At 40.5% G+C, this 20,733-nt stretch overlaps 1 protein-coding gene across 1 annotated transcript in view; it reads left to right on the top strand.

Moving 5' to 3' along the window:
- Positions 1-2,240: 2,240 nt before the first annotated feature.
- The window catches only part of TDRD12 (tudor domain containing 12), a 139,085-nt gene continuing 120,592 nt past the window's right edge, over positions 2,241-20,733 (top strand). Inside the window, exons 1-8 of the mRNA XM_054048563.1 lie at positions 2,241-2,264; positions 6,009-6,161; positions 7,192-7,328; positions 11,687-11,806; positions 12,995-13,050; positions 16,238-16,323; positions 18,239-18,437; positions 20,495-20,574. Of these exons, the coding sequence (XP_053904538.1) occupies positions 2,241-2,264; positions 6,009-6,161; positions 7,192-7,328; positions 11,687-11,806; positions 12,995-13,050; positions 16,238-16,323; positions 18,239-18,437; positions 20,495-20,574 (855 nt within the window). The remainder of the gene's footprint in view (positions 2,265-6,008; positions 6,162-7,191; positions 7,329-11,686; positions 11,807-12,994; positions 13,051-16,237; positions 16,324-18,238; positions 18,438-20,494; positions 20,575-20,733) is intronic.

The following is a 20,733-nucleotide window of genomic DNA, read 5'->3' as shown; positions in this document are numbered from 1 at the left end:
TGTTTTATTTCTGATATGGAGGGGTGTATGTGTGTGTGTGTGTGTGTGTGTGTTTTTAAGTGCTCTTGCACATTTATCACTAAATTGAGAGATGATAGGAAGTCACTTCCTCCATAATATGATCCCCCAAACTAGAGTGTGTATGATGGGAGCATTAGGCTGAAAGAGAGTTGTCACATTTCTTGTGATAAGATAGCTATAGAGATGGCATCACTTTGTAATTGTTGAAATATGCCCTTTCTGTCTAGATTTCTGGTTCAGGCTCTTTATTAAATTCAGCTTTTTTTTTTCTTTATCAGCTTTTTTTCTTTTGGCCTCATTTTCACTCTGAAATGTCAATTTTCAGCCCTCTATCCTCCTCTGCTTCCCCATGATTGGGCTCCCTTTAAAATATTTATAGGATTTTGTCAGCTTGATATTTAGTTAAAGAGTTGAAAGTTGTTTCTGATATCCCATCAGCCCTTACATATTCCCCTGCCACTTTTTTTGGTTTTATAATCACATTTTCTTATTTTTAATTTTTTCTCTCCCTGATTGCTGTATGAAAGGAACACTGAAACAAAAGAGAAAAATGACAGATTACATATAAAAAATAACAAAAGTTACTAGACAAAGGCTGTCAGATGAACAAAAACTAGAAAAAATAGTATTTTACTGTAATATTTTAATTTATAGTATTCTTAGGTGTTAAGCAATTTTCAGACACTTGTGATTTTTAAGTTGATGGTATACCTTTAAACATTGTGTGTCTCTGTAGCTGGAGTTAATGCACTTTGTAAATTTTCACTGTACCTTCAGAGATAAAACTCATCTTTCCTTGTCCATTGTTTTATTTTTTATCAGAGACGTGGAGGAGAGGATCTTTCTTGTTGGTTTATATCCTTTTTTCATTCTTTTATATCTATGAATCTTCACTAAGGGAGCTTTTTTTCCTTTTTAAGACTGGAGTGAGAACTGTAGTTCAGTGTGTCAGTCACTGGATCATGTGACTGAGCTCTGACCACTTGACCATTTTGCCCCAAATTTCTGTTTCTAGGAAAGGCTATTAACTGAACTCTTTTGTTGTTTCAGAGATCTGTTCATTAAGAGAAAAAGTGAGTAAAAATATATCTTCATAAACACAAATACTAACTCTACTATAATACTTAAATTTCTTGCAAGATTTTTGGAAAATTCAGCGCTAGTAATTTGCTAACTTTACTAGTGCAGATACAGTACACATTTTTGTTTGAATATCTAGCATGAGCAACTGTTCACTGAAAAAATAGAAGTTTTGGGGTGAGGTAGGGGTGAAAAATACAGGATGGAAAAATGTGTTATTTCATTCCTGTGCATAATTTAACCCCCTGATAGGACTTTAAAGTATACATTAAAACTGAATACAAACAGTTAAAGCTTAATTATCTTGTTGTTCACCATATGTAATCTATTTTTTCACCCATTGATCTCAAAATGATTTACAAAGTGGAGGAAACATCACTTTTTACAGATAGGTAACTTGAAAAAAGGGTGATGGTGTGATTTTCCCCCCCCCCAGAGGTACTGAGCATCTACAGCTCCCATTAAGTGAGTGGGAGCTGTGTGTGCTCTGCTTTGCACTTCTGAAAATCAGAATATAAATGACTTGTCCAAGTTTGCAGAGAGACTTTCAAGGCCAAAAGGGATCATTATGACCATCTAGTCTGACTTCCTGCATAATGCAGGCAATAGGAATGCAGTCAGGTTTTCACTCCTGGATCCTGTTAAGGTCAAATGGGAATGTACCATTTACTTCAGTGAGGACAGTATTTCACCCCAGATGGCTTCTTGCCTAGTCCCATGATCAGTTAACTCATCTGCAACTGCCCTGTGTTTAGGCAGAGTTTTCCTCTGGAGTTTTGATATAGAAGTGTAAGATATGTGATCAAAATAAGTTATGTATTCCAGATATTCCAACTGCACTAAACAGATATTTTATATGAATGTGGTTATGTGTTGGGTAGTTAATCTCAATTAGGCTTCAAATTAAGTCTCATTAAGAAAAAATGGTTTACTTAGTGAAGGCTGTATTTGCAAATATAATAGCTAGATAGATATCTTTAAAAATACAGTCAATTAAGTGAGTCTTTTTTAAATCTGTAGGCTTTTTAGATATGGTTAGTATCACTGCAATTTTAGCTTCAACATTTATAAGATTTCTATAAAATTGATAGCTAAACACTTTTATGTCTCATTTCAGAAGAGGACTTCAATAGATGAAAATGATTGAAGTCTTGATATTGAAGGTATATTGATTTTGTTTTAAAATAAATCTAAGTTTTGTAAAGATCAGAGCATACTTCTGCGGGAGCATGGCTACTATGAAGATGATGGGAAGTGGGAATTATTACGGAGGTGCTGGAATTCCACAGGTTACTTGTGATCTATGCAGATTTCAGAAGATCTGTATGCGTTAATTATTGAATCCACTGCCTGTGCCCCAGGGTGGGAAAAGGCAACCTCTCGTGGTGGAAACTCTAAGAATAGGCACTCATGACATTTCCTGCTCCCTGTGTAAGTGAGGCCCATAATATTATAAACTGATTGTTTGTCTTTATGCATGGTTTAGAGTACTTTCAAAAAATTTACAAAGGTTTACCACCCCACTTTACCTCAGTGATTCTCCACCTAGGTTAATATAATTTGGTAAGGCTGCTTTAAGTGGGAACTTCTGAATACCAGAAAAATCGAACTATGAATACAGAAAGAAAACAAAGGATAGAAGGAAAAAGTGGACAGAAATTTTGTGGTTCTGACAAAACTGAACATTTCCACTTGAAGAGCTCAGTTCCAATTGCCTGCTCTTTTTGTTTCATCCCCAAAATGTAGTAATTAGGATTCTCCATAAATTATTCTTGAGCTGAGGAGGGAACTAACACTAATTGTGGTTTGATTCAAGGAAGGGCAGGTGTGATGTGTTCTAGGTATACCCTGTATGTAGGAGATGGTTGGAGAATGTTGTCTGTTGTGAAACTATGAAATGTGTCCTTACTCCCAGGACTCAAGGCTAATTTTTTTGTGTTGGAAGATAGTTGCTTCTAAACCCAAAATTTTAGTCTCCAGCTCCAAATCTTTGGTCACTACCTAGACAGTTTTTAACAGAACTCAATAATATTCTTGTGATTTAACTTACGTCATTTAAAAATAATTAAACTGACAATATAGGATTTTCTTATGCCCAGCATCAATATGATGTACATTTTCTAAATATTTTAAATGTACAATAGTGAACTAAAACTAACGTTTCCTTTTATTGTAAATACTCTGTTAAAAATCCATCCTGTGCTCCCTCACTAGAGACAACTGTCCTTTTTCTTCACTGTTAGTAGTCCTTTCCTCATCCCTCCCCACGTACATGGTGTTAACTTCCTCCTGCAGTGCAGTCAGCAAACACTGTTCCCATCCTACTTTCTCAGCCAGACCATCCCTGGTGTTTACCAAGTATTTCTCTGCTTGATGGCCAACAAATTTCAGTGGGTTTCTTTTATCTTGCTTGTACCCTTCTTGGTGGTAAATGAGAATTTACTGCTGGGCTGGGACCTTTGATCCCTTATTTAGTTGAACCTTTTAACTTAATTAGCCTTCTCTGGAAACAGGCAGAGCATAGGCAACACTTCTGCCTATCTTTGCTCCCAGTGGAAAGATGGATAAAGAAAAGAGAAGCAAGCACAGAAAAAGATGTTCCAGTTATTCTACCATGCTTAAATAAATAAATTTAATGGAGATAGGATATCTCCTAGAACTGGAAGGGACCTTGAAAGGTCATTGAGTCAAGCCCCCTGCCTTCACTAGCAGGACCAAGTACTGATTTTGCCCCAGATCCCTAAGTGGCCCCCTCAAGGATTGAACTCACAACCCTGGGTTTAGCAGGCCAATGCTCAAACCACTGAGCTATCCCTCTCCCCCCTCAGTCCTGCATAGAAGGGCAGAACAGTTAAGCTTGCTTTTCTAGCTGCAGGAGCAGGATAAATCTTCATGCTCATGAGGGAGGCAAGAAACAGTGTAAAAGGGACTTGACTCATATTTATCATCTGGCCTTGTGTCTTTATTAGAATTGTCTCTGCATGATCATGCAGAAAGAAAGCTTATGTTTTATAAATGCAGAAAACAGGCTTAAATTCTAATTTCCCAGGCCATAGAAAATTCTAAAAATAATTCCTAGCCAATATCTTTTAGAATAACATCTCGTCTTGATTTTAAAATTGTCAGTGATGGAGAATCCACTGTGACCTTTGATAATTTGTTCCAAAGGTTAATTACTGTCACTGTTAAAAATTTACACCGTATTTCCTGTCTGAGTTTGTCTAGCTTCAACTTCCGGACATTAGATTGTGTTACACCTTTCTTTCCTAGAGTAAAGAGCCAATTATTAAATATTTGTTCCCTATATAGCAATTTATAGATTGTAATCAGTCACCCCTTCACCTTGTCTTCATTAAGGTAAACAGACTCAAGGAGCTCAATCTGTCACTATAAAGCAGATTTTCTAATCTTGTAATCATTCTTGTGACTCTTCTCTGAACTTTCTCTAATTTTTCAACATCCATCTTGAATTGTGGGCACCAGTACTCCAGTACCAGTATTCCAGCCGCGGTGGCACGAGTACTAAATATAGAGATAAAATAACATCTCTACTCCTGCTTGAGATTTCCTCTGTTTATGCATGCTGGGATCACATTAGTCGTCTTGGCCATAGTGTTGCACTGAGAGTTCACATTCAGCTGATTAACCATCACAACGCCTAAATCTTTTGAGGAAGCTTATAAAGCATTCCTGTAAACTGCTCACTCCATAAGAGATGCCACATAATGGTCAGATAAAGGTAATTTTATGAGGAAACATGCTGAGTGAATCCTTTGGTCCTGTATCTCCGTATTTTCTAACCACTATAAAATAGACATACTTATGATCCCATGGGATTTGACAGGAATGTTTTACAAAATATGGTGTGTCAGTAACCTTTCTTGACCCCCAATTTTTGTGTATCTGTGTACAGTTTAAACGGTCCAATAATCTTCCCGGGATTTTTTTTTTTTTACTCACTGCTCAAAGTGTCTTATTTTGAAGATGTTGGATGTGAAAGCAGTAGGCAGAGGGAAAAAATATTTCTTAGGTTTAGAACTCTTCATATTCAACCGTCTTGGCTTCCTTCAGAGAAATTATTTTTGGTAAACATATGCCACAGAGAAGGAATGGATTATTTTAATTAAAGGTCTGTTAACAGATCTTGGGTTAACTATGTTAAGGAAACATGAAGTTGAGTGTATTACAGCTTTGGAAGTTACCAGCATTTCTTAAGCTATTGAGTTCATCCAAAACTGTGGAAAATTATGGGTTAAAAAAATTGGGGAAGCCAATTTGCCTTGGAGGTGGACTTTGGAAAAACCTGAACGTCAGTGCTTGGGCCCAAAGCACTGTGGAGAGGTGAAAACATGTTCCAAAGAAGCTGTGCTCCAGATCCCCAAGACCAGAGTGTGGATGAAAGACCAGGTATTTTCAATATGCTTCTGGATTGGAGGCCCTAGAATGAGCCTTTTTAAAGACAGGCAAAATTGGTCCTGGCAACACAGCTGGTGAATTGGACATTGTTATGCTAAGAGTATAGAGTATTGTATGTAATACTTGAAATGTGTAAATGCTGTTGTTTGAAATGTTAAACAGATTATCCTAATTATTTTTTACAGAAGCCCTTCCATTCACCTGACAAAGTGTAAATGTCAGAAGATTTCTTACCTTTTTAAGCCACTAGAAGCTCTGACTTTTTAAACTTTTTTCATGTTACAGTGCCAGTTATGTGATTTGAACATTAGTGACCATTTTGTCATTGAAAGTTTGTGTATGTATGTTGCTAAGACGTTCTTGGAAATATGTGGCTTTTAGGTTGGTGTGATTTTTTTTTTTTTTTTTTTTTTTATCTCAGCACCTGATATTGTTCATTGTTCTTGTCATCTTTTTTTTGTGGTTTTAATTATGCTTCACCTTTTGATTAGATTGAAGACCCAGGGTGCTTTTGGGTCATTGTAAAAGGATGCAGGACTTTTGTAGACAGTGAAATGGAATATAAAAAACTACATGCTGAAATGAATCAGTTCTATAACAGAGATGTGGAGGAAGTAAAGCCATTAACATTAGAAGAAGGGCAGGTAACATTTTCAGTCATTTTGCTACATAAAGATTGTAAGGGAAGTAGAAAATACTGGTATTTTATTGGTTTGTTAGAGGTTTATATATTAGAATCATAGCTTATAAGTATTTCTTATCTTGAAAGTATTTCCATTGCAGTACATTAAAATGTAACTACAGTATCTTTTCCTTGGGCTTTTGAGAAAAGTGTGTGGTGTGGGTTTAGAGGTATTTTGGATGTTTGGGCAGTCCTTTTTAATATTTTGTTGTGTAATTTAAGTTGGAGGATGAGCACATATACAGCAAAAGCTTTATCTGGCATGTTGGCAGAATGGGGGGTGCCAGTAAGTCAAAAATTCCGGTCAACTAAGAGGGTGAGAGTTGGGGCATGGGAGCGGTTTCAGAGTACCGGATCTGGGTAGCGCTCACCTCGGGAGGCTCCTCGCAAGCAGTGACATGTCCATGATGCCCCTAGGCAGAAGCACGGCCAGGCGGCTCTGTGCACTGCCTCCGCCTGCAGGCGCTGCCCCCACAGCTCCCGTTGGCTGGTGACTGCAGCCAATGGGAGCTGCAGAGCCAGTGCTCGGGGCAGGAGCAGCGCACGGAGCCCCCGTGGCTGTTCCTCCATTTAGGAGCAGCAGGGACATGTTGCCACTTGCGGGGAGCTGCCCAAGGTGAGCACTGCCCAGATCCGGCACCACGAGCCCCCTCCCATATCCCAACTCCCTGCCCTGAGCTCCCTCTCGCACCCAAACTTCCTCCCAGAGCCAGAGCATCCCCTCCTGAAATGCTAGGTTTTAGAGCTTTCCGGTTGGCAAAGTGTCAGATAATACAGCTTTTACTGTACATATTTTATACATTTGTAGAAATAATATTTAATTACATAAGCTGCAAAATACTTTTTTTGAAGACATCACTGGAAATAAAATTATTTTCTTCTCTTTATAAATGACTTTGTGCTGTAGCTATTTCTGTATTCAAGAAGTGAATATATAACTTGTACAAATCTAGGTCCATGTACAGAAATATAAGTATCTTTTATTTCCCCAGGTTTGTGTGGTTTTTTGTCAGGAACTGAAATGCTGGTGTAGAGCAGTTGTTAAGTCAATCCTGTTCTGTGCTGATCATTACCTGGCAGAGTGTTTCCTTGTGGATTACGCCAAGTATACTCCTGTTAAAACAAAAGAGTATGTATTATTGTGATTTATGAAGTTATTGCTGAAGGCTTTTTTCAAATTCATGCACTTGAATATTTTTAATCTTGATTTATATTGACTAAAACTAGAGACCCATGGTAGTTTAAATTGTGAAGACTGTGAGTCAGGTCCTGCAAACACTACTAGGCATATAATGGGATCATTCTCAGTATTAAGCACTACCTGACATTATTTGCAGTATCAAGTGCTACATTTGTCACTACAGGGGCTAGATACCTCTAGGGCAGCGTTTGTCAAACTGGGGTCTGTGAGGGTACTGCAAGGGGTTCGCTGACCCGACTGATCAGTTTCTCCCCCTCCCTCCCAGCACCTCCTGCATGCCGGGGAACAGCTGTTTAGCAGCGTGCAAGAGGCTCTGGGAGGGAGGGATAGGAGTGGGAATGGGGCACGCTCTGGGGAGGGGGCGGAATCATGTCTGGGGCTGCCGGCCCTGCGGATCAACTCCTCCCCCTCCCTCCCAGTGCCTCCTGCACACCGCGGAACAGTTCGGAGGGAGGGAGAGGAGTGGGGACGGGGTGTGTTTGGGGGCGGAAAGAGGTGGGGCCTTGGGGGAAGGGGTGGAGTGGGGCGTGGCCTGGGCCTGAGCGGGGGAGTTTGGGGGTCCATGAAAAAATGTAAATCAAAATGGGGGTCCTCGGGTTGCTAAAATTTGAGAACTGTTGCTCTAGGGGTATGTCTACACTGTACGCTCCTTACGGCACTGTGTTGAGTACATACTCTGCATGACCCTGGAGCATAGGTATAAATAGCAGTGTAGATGGTGAGGCACTGCTGAGGTGAGTAAAGACCTGTTTTAACCCTTAGAATATGTACCCTACAGGGCTCTCTACACACTCAAACAGTGCCTCCCCCGTCTACATTACTATTTTTAGCAGGGTAGCGTCCCACTGAAAGTCTTTTCCTTCCACAGGGAGCTACCAGAGCCTTTCCCTGCCACTGGGAAAGACTGGCAGCAGGCTGGAGCCTTTCCCCACTGCCCCTTTCACCTGGCCAGAGCCTTTCCTCATGCAGTGAAAGACTTGGGCAGTCAGGAAACGCTCCACCAGCAGCTGCCAGCCCCTCCCATGCCCTCAGGCTAGAGCCTTTCCTCATTGCAGTGAAATGCAAGGGAGTTGCCAGAGCCTTTCACTGATGTACACACGCTAGACACTGCAGTGTGGATGCAGCTTGCTTTTCATTGCAGTGTGTGGCGACGCATATCCTATGCACTGCCAGTGATGTGGCGTGTAGACATAGCCTAAAAAATGCACCAGTATTCACAAAAAGAACTTTCTTTGGTGCAGAAGGGATCAAACTGGGCCAAAAGGCCTCCAAATACCAAGGAAGCGAGCAACATCTTTGCAGCATGCTCCCTTTGGCCTCAGAAACTGGAGGAAGTATTAAAACTGGGTTTTTTTGGTGAGGGGGAGGGCTGTTCAATGTCTTTGGATTGGTTGGGTGGAGGTGGAACTAGGGTACAGCTACTTTCCTTAAATCTGTTCTTTGCTTATGGCTGGTGGAGCTAGCAGTAACTGGCTTTCACATATTCAACTTTCTATTGGAGAGAAAAATAAAACAAGATTGCCCAGTTAGTCAATGGCAATGTGTCTCCTAGAAAGGTTGCATAAAATCAAAGTTTAAAAAAATCAAAGTTTAAAAAAAAAAAAAAAATTTTTTTAAATTTAAATTAGAAAACTGGTTTATTTTAAAAAAACTTATTTAAAACTAAATTTGAAATTGACAACCTATATGAAGATGTAAACTTACCATAACCTATTACAATCATTTAAATAATAAAAATAATATTAAGCACTACATATTTACTGCCAAGTTTTAAGGAAAGTCAACTGAAATGGTAGAAGTCACTGACTAAGCCCCTGGAAATGGGGTTTGCTAAGTGTTAAACCAGCTTTTGACAGCAGATACTTATGCAGGTGCAGAGAGAATATTTTCTTAATTTCAGTTTGTTCAACTAGTTCAGTTCAATGACTTGTTCATTCAGGGGTGGGCACACTATGGCCCATGGGCCACATCTGGCCCGTCAGACATTTTAATCCAGCCCTCGAGGTCCCACCGGGGAGTGGAGTCTGGGGCTAGCCCTGCTCCAGCCGGGGAGTGGGGTTGGAGACTTGCCCCACTCTGCACGTGCCATGGCTCCGCACAGCTCCTGGAAGCAGTGGCATGTCCCCCCTCCAGGACCTACGAGTAGAGGCAGCCAGGGAGCTCCGAATCTTGCCCGCGCCCCAAGCGCCACCCCCTCAACTCCCATTGTCCGGGAACCTGCCTGCAGACAGGGCATTGTGCAGTTGCTTGGCTGTGCCTCTGCGTAGGAGCCGGAGGGGGGACATGCTGTTTCCAGCAGCTGCAGGGGGTGGCACCTGCGGATGGGGCAGCACGCAGAGCTGCCTGGCCACGCCGTCACGTAGGAGCCAGAGTGGGGACATGCCACTGCTTCCGGGAGCTGCTTGAGATAAGTGCTGCCCAGAGCCTGCACCCCTGAGTCCCAACCCCTGCGCCCCAGCTCTGACCCCCCCCCGCTCTCGAACCTCTTGGTCCCAGCCCAGAACACCCTCCTGCACCCCAAACCCCTCATCCCCAGCTGGACCCCTCAGCCCCCCACCCTAGCCTGGAGCCCTCCCCCCCCACACCCTGAACTCCTATTTTCTGGCCCCACCCCAGAGCCCTAACCCTCAGCCGGAGCCCTCACCCCCCCTCCCACACCCCAGCCCCAATTTCGTGAGCATTCATGGCCCGCCATACAATTTCCATACCCTTTTTGCCCTCAGGCCAAAAAGTTTGCCCATCCCTGCTATAGGGGCATATTGGGTAGACTTAAATCAAAGCAACGGAAATCACTGATTTTAATCATGATTTAAATTTAAAAAAGCAGGAAAGATTGATTTAAATCATCAATCTAAACCGGAGATGTGCAAACTACGGCGGCCTGCAGGACCGTCCTACCCGGCCCCTGAGCTTCTGGCCAGGGAGGCTAGCCCCTGGCTCCTCTCCTGCTGGCCCCCCCTTCCCCGCAGAGCCACACCGCTGCATGGGCAGTGCTCTGGGTGGCAGAGCAGCGCGCTCCCGCTGAGCAGAGCGGCAGCGTGTCTGGCTCTGGCGTGGCAGCCAGACTTAAGTGGTAAGTGGGCCAGGGCTGGGGGGTTGTATAAGAGGTGGGGGGCCCTGGGGGGCAGTCAGGGAGCAGGGGCCAGTTGAATGGGGTGGAGGTTCTGGGGGTGCGGGGAGGGTGGTCAGGGGATGGGGAACAGAGGGGGGTTGGATAGGTGTGGGGTCCCAGGGGGCCTGTCAGGGGGCGGGGGTGTGGATGGGGTTGGGGCAGTCAGGGGACTGGGAGCGGGGGGGTTGGATAGGGGGTAGGGTCCCAGGCGGCAGTTAGGGGTGGGGGGTCTCGGGAGGGGGCAGTTAGGGGACAAGGAGCGGGGGGGGGGTTGGATGGGTTGGGGGTTCTGAGGGGGGGGCGGGAAGTGGGAGGGGGCGGATGGGGGTGGGGGCAAGGCTGTTTGGGGAGGCACACCCTTCCCTACCCGGCCCTCCATCCAGTTTTGCAACCCCAATGTGGCCCTCAGGTCAAAACGTTTGCCCACCCCTGATCTAAACCATGTTTTGCATTTGGACTTTTGAGTTACTTCCTAAAGAAAAACTGAGTCTCATTGCTTGGTAACCATTAAAACATATTGATTTGCAACTAAATAATAGCCTTTATACTGAATTTGGTGTTCCTTTTTCCTAACTAGATGGTTACGCTACATGTATACACATTTATTTGAGCAATTATATAACTTAACTTACATGTATTCAGATTCTTAATTTTTATTTCATATTGTTAGAAAATGGTGAATGGTGCATTTCCTATTTATTAGATAATTTTTTTATTTGTGATGTGTGTCAAGCTCTATTTGGAAGGAAATTCAATTAAAATGCACAAAAACATTTAATTTTTTTTTAATGAATAAAACTACCATAAATGTGCTGGATACAGAAGGAAAAATACTTACCAAAACATATTTTGCAATTAAATTTAACTTATTTATTAATCAAAGGAAGTATTATTTGTAGGTTTGTAAACTGAACTGATTATTTTTAGTTACTATGTCCCTTCAAGATTTTAGAACTAAGATCTTATCCTGTCACACACAGTTATTATTCTTAAACTGGAAGAAGAAAACAAGCTTTCCTGCTTTTTTCAACTGCCAATTGGTTTCTTAACACTGTGTTGCCAACTGCAGTGGGGTGGGACCTGGGAGCGCTGGTGTGCCCTAGAATGTAGTGAATAGAGATTCGTATCAGGTTGCTACATCTAATTATGTTTAAAACTTTTTTTCACTGTTAAGCATTCGGGTTGCAGTGGAAGCATTTATGCAACTCCCATATAGAGCGAAAAAGTTTAGACTGTACTGCACAAAGCCAGTCACTTTGCGTATAGATTTCTGTGAAGACGCTTCAGAAATAGTGTAAGTATGGCTTGAGAGAAATATAGTGTACTATAAGCAAAATTAGTAAATACATTTTCTAGTTAAATGCACAGCTTAATTGCGAAAAAAGAAGAAATTAATTTTTATAATCCACCTTTTGATGGTTTTTTTTCCTCCTTAGTAGGGTCTTTGAGATTGCTATTGGATTTTGGCATTGCTATATATCTGTACCACTCATGCAGTGGCTGCTATTTTTTTCGGTTGCAAAGGACTGGATAGGATTCCTTTGTGAGAGAGCTTGCGGTTGAGTAGTAAAAACACCTCAGTTCCTGGTGGCCTGGGGCGTGATCATGTGCCCAAAGCTCTGAATGGCTGAAGTAGCACAGGTTAAGGTCCCTGCTTAGCAAATGATCAACAGCAGGAAACCAACTCAGTATAAAGTACTAACACAAGGCTGACCCAAGTGGTTTGTTTGTTTGTTTGTTTATTTTTTTGGTAGTATTCTGTTTGGTTTGGAAGAGGGAATATATGTAACTTAAGTTACATTATATGTGTATCAGGTGTTATAATCGTTATAATGGGCCATCTGTATAGGAAGTGGGAGGTGATAAGGCATTCACGACTTAAATAAGGAGCTGTTAAATGGTGTACTTTTTTATTTTTTTGGACCCTTAAATATTTTAACAAGGTTTCATGTTGCATTAAATTGTGGACTCTGTAGGAGACTTTTGTCATACCTGTTAAACATTATTTCACATGTTTATTTTATTAAAAGTAATTAATGTGCTCTTACCATTTAATTGCCTGTTCTGTTTTTTGGGGACTAATGTTCCTTCACTTTCTTTGAGGGTATAGACCAACGTGTTTTGTCTTTTACTAATATACAATCAGTGGACCATATTGTGTTCAGCAATTCTAAATCAGTAATGTGCAATTCCTCTTGATGGCAGGGCTGGAAAAAGTAGCTATGATCAACTAGACTGAACTCATGCACAGTGTAGTAAACTTCTTAAAGTATTCCTATTATATTGTATCTAATCTGTTCTTTGTTTTTTTCTAGTGGTTGTGCTTCAACTGCCATCCTTGGTAGTATTCTATTATTGATATAGCTGTTAAAATATTTTTCATAATTTCATTCAAGTGTACTATCATATAAAATAGCGATGTGTGAAAAATCATCTGTTTTATGCTACAGTGAGATAATCGATCTTGTTTATATCTTTCTAGACCTGCAAAGAGATGGGACAGTGCTGCTATTCAGTACTTTCAAAACCTTCTAAAAGGTAAAGAAAAATACAGTTACAACCAAGAATGTTGTGGAAAAGATGCAGAGAAATCAAAATGAACAGCTGGTTAACTTATTATAGGAAGTGTTACAATCTTGTCCAGTCTGCCTCTCTAGTTGGGCATCAGTCTGTTATAAAAGGACCCAAATCCTGGGCCCTGCATGCTTCTAAGCTCTGCTGGGTTTGGTTAGTGATTGGTTGCTGTTCCTAGTTCTAGGGGCCTGAGGCATACTTCTGGGTGCGATGCCCATTTCAACCCCCTTCTTGTGAAGTAGGACCTCGTAGTCTGGCTGCCTTAGACCCCAGAACCAGTGCCACAACCTTCCTGAGCCCCCAGACACTTAGGCACATATCCCTAGAGTCCAACTGGTTATGGAAGCTCTGGTTTCTCAGTTAATCCCTTCAGGGACAACGTGACAGGAAGGCAAGGAACACAAGTTTAGCAAAGCAAGTTCTTAACACAGACACTTTACTCTTAACAAAGCACATGAGTTACAGATCTCTGGAAAATTAAGACAGTCCTGAATGTTGTCCCGTAGTCTCATCTCATCGCTACTGAGAGTCCTGAAGTCTGGTCTGTGTCCTTAGGCCTTGCAGCCCTATTGGTCTTCCCTTTGTATAGTATGGTCTGCTTGCATGTGGTGGTGGGCGTCCTATTTCTTAGCAATGCAGCCATCTTTTTAAACTTGCCCATGTGCTCCTGGCTGAGGAGCTGTAGCCCTTTTATTGAACTCATGGATAGGCTGGTAGTTGAGAGAGTTGATGGCCCTTAACGGTTCTCTTGTTAATCCTCTGCTAGGGTGTCCCACACCATAGCATGAGCACACGTTGACCAAACTAGGCTGACCTTGTCAGGATTAGACTGGTTTTCTGCACCACCTTGGTGTCATGTCATGACCCAATTTGGAGATTACAATGCAAAGTGAAGGTCGCAGTGAAGGTTACAATCCAAAATGGTGTTCACAGTGTGACACAGATGTATCCCCAGTCTGTCACTGGAAATACTACAAACCTAGTAATTGATGTGCCAGAAGAAGGCAATAATAAATGCCTAAAACACTCAAAAGTGGAGATTTTGATATCTACTAGTATAAATTAGGGCTGTTGATTAACTTAACTCACGCGATTAACGCAAAAAAAAATCTCAAAAAAAAAATGAATAGTGTTTAATCGCGCTGTTAAACAGTAGAATACCAATTGAAATTTATTAAATAGTTTTGGATGCTTTTCTACATTTTCAAATATATATATTGATTTCAATTACAACACAGAATACAAAGTGTGAAGTGCTCACTTTATTGTTATTATTAATATTATTTATTACAAATATTTGCATTGTAAAAATGATAAAGAAATAGTGTTTTTCAATTCACCTCATACAAGTACTATAATGCAATATCTTTATCATGAAAGTGCAACTTACAAATGTAGATTTTTTTTGTTATGTAACTGTACTCAAAAAAAACCCCAAAACAATGTAAAACTTTAGCGCCTACAAGTCCACTCAGTCCTACCTCTTGTTCGCTAAGACAAACAAGTTTGTTTACATTTAGAGGAGATAATGCTGCCTGCTTCTTATTTATAGTGTCACCTGAAAGTGAGACCAGGCATTTACATGGCACTTTTGTAGCTGGCATTGCAAGGAATTTATGTGCCAGATAAGCTAAACATACTCATAGACTTTAAGGTCAGAAGGGACCAGTATGATCATCTAGTCTGACCTCCCGCATGATGCAGGCCACAAAAGCTGACCCACCCCCTTTCCCTTGACTCGGCTGTTGACGTCCCCATATCTTGTGATTAAGGACTTCAAGTCGCAGAGAATCCTCCAGCTAGCGACCCCCGCCCCATGCTGTGGAGGAAGGCGAAAAACCACCAGGGCCTCTGCCAATCTACTCTGGAGGAAAATTCCTTCCCGACCCCAAATATGGTGATCAGTAGAACCCCGAGCATTCAGGCAAGATTCTCCAGCCAGACCCTCATTGACCATTGATACTATTTACCAGCGATGGCATGCTGTTGATTAATTGACTAAAATCACGTTATCCCATCAAACCATTCCCTCATATGCCTCTTCATGCTTTCATGTCGCTTGGAATGGTGGTTGAAGCATGAAGGGACATGTGAATCTTTAGCGCATCTGGCATGTAAATATCTTGCAATGCCAACTACAGATGTGCCATGCAAACACCTGGTGTCACTTTCAGGTAACGTTGTAAACAAGAAGGGGGCAGCATTATCTCCTGCAAATGTAAACAAACTTGTTTGTCTGAGCGATTGGCTGAAAAAGAAGTAGGATGGTGTGGACATGCAGGCTCTAAAATTTTACATTGTTTTATTTTTGAGTGCAGTTGTTGTTTTGTACATAATTCTACATTTGTAAGTGCAACTTTCATGATAAAGAGATTGCACTACATTATTTGTATTAGGTGAATTGAAAAAACTATTTATTTTGTTTTTTACTGTGCAAATATTTGTAATAAAAATAATATAAAGTGAGCACTGTACACTTTGTATTCTGTTGTAATTGAAATCAATATATTTGAAAATGTAGAAAACATTCAAAATTTTTAAATAAATGGTATTCTATTCTTTAACAGTGCGATTAATTTTTGTAATCGCTTGACAGCCGTAGTATAAATCATGGATTAGTTACAGTTGATATACAGTATTGGGCGAAGACCACTTTGAAGTTATTCAGGCTCTGAAAGGAAGTAAATTACGTGCAACAGCATCCTTGTGGGAAGATGGTTGTGCGTATAATAGAGATGTCAGCTGTGACTCCATTTTTAAGGTTACATTGAGATTTGCCTTGAGGGACTAAAATTTATCTGTTCTAAACTTTATAGTACAGATTGTGATCCATCAGTTATCTTATTTGGATACATGGACATATTTCTAATTAGTTTTAGTTTACAAAACTAGTATGAAATCAATTAATATATTGCAAAAACATGGCTGCAGTTAGGTATCAGTTGAAGTTTTTGACTCTGCTACGATATGGCAGTGCTTTGTCTTTAAATACGCCTATGTATACATCTTAATGAAATTGCTTTAATCCTAGTGTAGAAAGAAGCAATGAAAACATTGCAAGAAATCTATGATGGGGAATTAGTTGGTATTAAACATTTTTCCTCCTTTAATGTTGTGTTTTGGTGCTTCTGTTCTGTTTTATTACACTTAGGAACCACCCAGATTGAGGCAAAGTTATGTGCTATAGAAGATGACAATTTTGATGTTTATCTTTATGTAACAATAAAAGATGAAAAGGTAAAGTATCTTACACTTACAAATCCGTCCACCTGCAGATCTACGCTCATACAGTATTTTGCAAGTCACTGTGGTCACATTAGTATGTGATCAATTTATTGAGAATCAAGTTTTTTTAATTCTGGATGAGCTACAGTAATATTAACTTCTGTCAGTTATTGTAAAAGCTAAAATTAAGGATTTAATGGGGCTTTTATTGTAAGTCCCTGGTGCTCATAGCTCCCTGAAAAGTTTTTCATTCTTTGTTCCAGTGCAAAAATCCTTCAGCCATTTTTTGTTTATAGGAGAGTGAATGAAGTGCACTTTTCAGCACTGTAAGAAATATTTTGTTTATCAGTTATGCTAAAAATGGTTCACTGGAGAAAAACACTTATAGTTTTGCTTGGAATAGTTTTGAATATGTAGCCTCTTTGTGGTTTTGTGTGTGTGGGACGGGGAAGGGAATACTTAACTTTTAAATAATAGTTCAAATGAGCATCTGCCTCTTTATGAATCAGAATGCATAGTTTCTGACCTGGCTTGATAGTTCATGGGGCTACTGCTGAAACAGACTGCAGGAGGGAAAATTGTAAATGTGTGATTGATATACACAAAGTGTTTCGATGTGATGTCTTTTTTCGGAGGCCAAACAGGTTCTTCTAAAATAAAACCTTGGCTCTCTGACTGTTTGCCCATTTTTTAGAAATTAACCTTTTTTTTTTTTAAGGTGCCTTTTGTGCTGCCTTTAGTGCTGTTTTTTTAATCATGCTTGTCATTTATAATGGGAGTGCATGATTTTCTGATTTTCTTAATATGGACATTTGGCTGTTCAAGGACAGCAATTTAGAAGGAATCCAAAATTCTGTTCATTACTATTGTGCTACTCAATAAATTACCTGAAACTCCAGCTTCTTAAAAAAAAATTCCCAAGAACAACAAAGAACATATGCTCAGAAAAGAGTTTACCTAGCTGAGAATACTTCTCTCATTCACTTCAATGGGAATTGAGCGTTGTCAGTAACTGAGAGAATCAGTCTGCTGCTGTTTAGGTGTCTAAATATGAATGTCAGTATCTGAATTAGGTACCCATGTTGGAAAATGTTGGCCTTAAGTACTTTCCATGATGTCTGTTTTCACTTATTTTAGACTGCTAACTGTTATAGCTATTGCAAGTTTGTGGCTTAACTTAAGTCCACTGCTTTGCAACAGTAACCGTCTGTGACAAGAGAGGTGAATTGGCTCTTTGGCAGATTCTCCTTAGTTTGCATGTTCTTGCATGTGTTCATCATAATATTTGCTTACATTAGTGACCAAAATATATTTTTACTATTTTGGCTACCAAGGTAAAGCTGAATGAATGAGCTAGATTACATTCCCTCTTGTGCACTTTCAAATAATTGCTTGCTAATTTCCAACTAGTTATTACCTGTGCAATATCATTGAAGCCAATGGAGGCTGTGGTTGTCACTGATAATGACGTTTACAGACAACAGGGTTGCACAGACATAGTTTGGCCTGCCATTGCTATTAGTGATGTATGAGAAGGAAAGAAATCAGCTTGACTTTCCAGTCAGAATGAGCTTTCAGGGCTCACAGAAGAAAACCATTGTATGTTGTCTGAGCACATTTGCTGCAGAATTTAGTAAGTGACAGTAAGCATGAACCCCATAATGTTATTTTTGCAAAGTCACTTTTCAGAGTAGAACTGCACTCTAAAGTGCCAACATACTAACTACTAGAAATGAATTTCCCTTTTTTTTTTTGCTATTAAAAGGATATTCTGCTGAAAATGTCCACAAATAGACCTTTGCTCATTTTCATGGCTATGCTATGGCAGGCAAATCTTCAACTATATTCCAAATATACATTGTGAATTTTCAATTGATTACTTTTTTTGTACTTTATCTTCATGTATAGGAAATGTGTTGTTTTGTAGATATGTGTTAATGATGATCTCGTTGCAAAGAACTTTGCTTGTTATGTGATGACTAAAGAAAACACAGTTAATTCTGCCAAAAATCAAAAGCCATGGTCCTCATTAAGTCTGAAGTCTTCTCCAGAGAAAGTGATCAGTCCTGCACTTGCTCTTTGGCCAATGTTAATGCAGGGGAAGGTACACAATAATCTTGAAACAAGTGAGTACAATGTATACTTACTCCTTCTGAAGCCCAGTATAGTTTCCAAAAAAGGGAGTGGGACATTAACTCAGCACTATATTGACATAAATTGTGTGTTGGTTGCACTGGGTGACATAATTTCTATTCCAAAAGCCACTCTTTTCACCTGAACACAACTCAGTCCCCTTGTTAAATCTAGTGAAATAGTAGCAGTCTTCTAGGTTTAAAAGTTTGCTGGATCTTGTTCCCGAGATCAGGAAATAGGCACTTTGTATTTCTAGTATAATGTGAGGTGTTCAGGTCTCTTTTTAGGCTATATGTGTCTACAGTCCAAAGACACTGTAGAATCTTAAGGAGCACAAGTAATAGAATGTTATATGAAAGACATGCAGGGCCATCTGCTTAAAAAATGTGGAAGCTTGATAATACACAAAATTTACATGGCAAAAAATCCTTGGATAAGTGTCTTCAGCAGTACCTGTTCTTCCAACTTTAGCTTTTTCTTTCTGTCTGTCCCATTTCTCTGTCTGCCTTACCAGTTTCCAGCTTTCACTGTCTCTCCTCTTGTCTTTGTTACTAGTTCCACTGATTACCTTTGGAGGAGGAAGTCCTGGGACCTTGCTGAATTATATCATAAGTTCATTCATTCTTCTCTCTGCTCTCCTGAAACCATCATACTGTTCTATAATCCTATCCTGTGCTTCTGTTTCTTGCAGCTCTTCATCACTCTCAGCTTTCTGCGCAAACCTTCTTGTTTTTACTTTTAAGGCCCTTTGTGGCCTGTTGTTGCCAGAAACTGGGACTGGATGACAGGGGATGCATCACTCAATAAATTGCCTTGTTCTCTTCATTCCTTGTAAAGCATCTGGTACCAGCCACTGTCAGAAGATAGGATATTGGGCTAGATGTACCATTGGTCTGAGCCAGTATGGCCATTCTTATGTCCTACCTCATCTCTTATTCACAGTTGCAATGTTGATTTCTGCGTCAGCTCTGCTAGTCTTGATTGCACTGAAATTGTTCACTACTAGTAGCAGCTAAATAACTTTAGAATTTTGTAATATTTTTAAAATAAAGGTTAAAGTGTTCAAGTATTTATATTGTCAATATTACTATTGGCAGTTTAAGTCAAGAGGAGCTGTGGGAGCTCAGCTCTGTAAATATCAGACCCTCTAGAGCAGGGGTCAGCAACCTTCCGAATGCGGCCCATCAGAGTAATCTGCTGGTGGGCCGTGAGATATTTTGTTTACGTTGACCATCCGCAGGCACGGCCCCCCCGGAGCTCCCAGTAGCTGCGGTTCACTGTTCCCGGCCAATGGGAGCTGCGGGAAGTGGTGCAGTCCGCAGGGACATGCTGGCCACTGCTTCCAGCAACTCCCATTGGCCGGGAACAACAAACCGCGGCCACTGGGAGCTGCAGGGAGCCATGCCTGCAGACGGTCAATGTAAATAAAATGTCTTGCAGCCTGCCATCAGATTTCTCTGATGGGCCACGTGCGGAAGGTTGCCGACCCCTGCTCTAGAGTATGTCTACACTACAATTAAAAACCTGCATCTGGCCCGTTCCAGCTGACTTGGGGTCATGGGGCTCAGGCTATGGGGCAGTTTAATTGCAGTGAAGAGATTTGGGCTTGGAATGGAGCCCAGCCTGTAGGACTCTGTGAGGTAGGAGGGTCCTAAAGCTTGGGCTGCAGCCTAAGCCCGGATATCTACATTGCAATTATACAGCTTGAGCCCCGTGAGCCCAAGTAAACTGGCCTGGGCCAGCCACAGGTTGTTAATTGCAGTGTAGACATAGTAGTCCAAAATTTTTAAAAGTGCATGCACTGCCCTGTGGATACGATACAAGCTTTAGAAGTATGCACACTCTTCATAAAAGTAGCTAAATGTCTTAAGATTTTATACAATTAATTAGGAAATTTTGCTTTTCGAGGTTCTTTATAGCCCTGTTATATATCATGTATGATTTCATATACATATGGCGATTTTTAATAATAAAAACAAAAATATATTTTTGAGAGCTATTATAGTAGCTGTAGTTGTGGTTGTAAAGTATAATCATACGTGTCCTCTAGGTGGTGATGCTTCTAATTTTTTTCTTGAAAAGACATGCAGAAAAATTGCTGCACCTGCTGTTAATGGAAAAACTGAGTCTGTAAGTATTGCATACCCATCTTTCAAAAATAACTTGAAATTAAAATTTGCATAAAATGTGATGTTCAAAAGTGCTCTTTAATGTAAAGTTCATTTATTTCCTCTGCAGTTGCTTATATTAGTACTAAATTAAAGATAAATTGCATAAAATCATAGAAAT

The sequence above is a fragment of the Malaclemys terrapin genome, chromosome 14, assembly GCF_027887155.1.
Source record: "Malaclemys terrapin pileata isolate rMalTer1 chromosome 14, rMalTer1.hap1, whole genome shotgun sequence".
Lineage (NCBI taxonomy): Eukaryota > Metazoa > Chordata > Testudines > Emydidae > Malaclemys > Malaclemys terrapin.
This window is presented reverse-complemented; position numbering and strand designations above follow the sequence as displayed.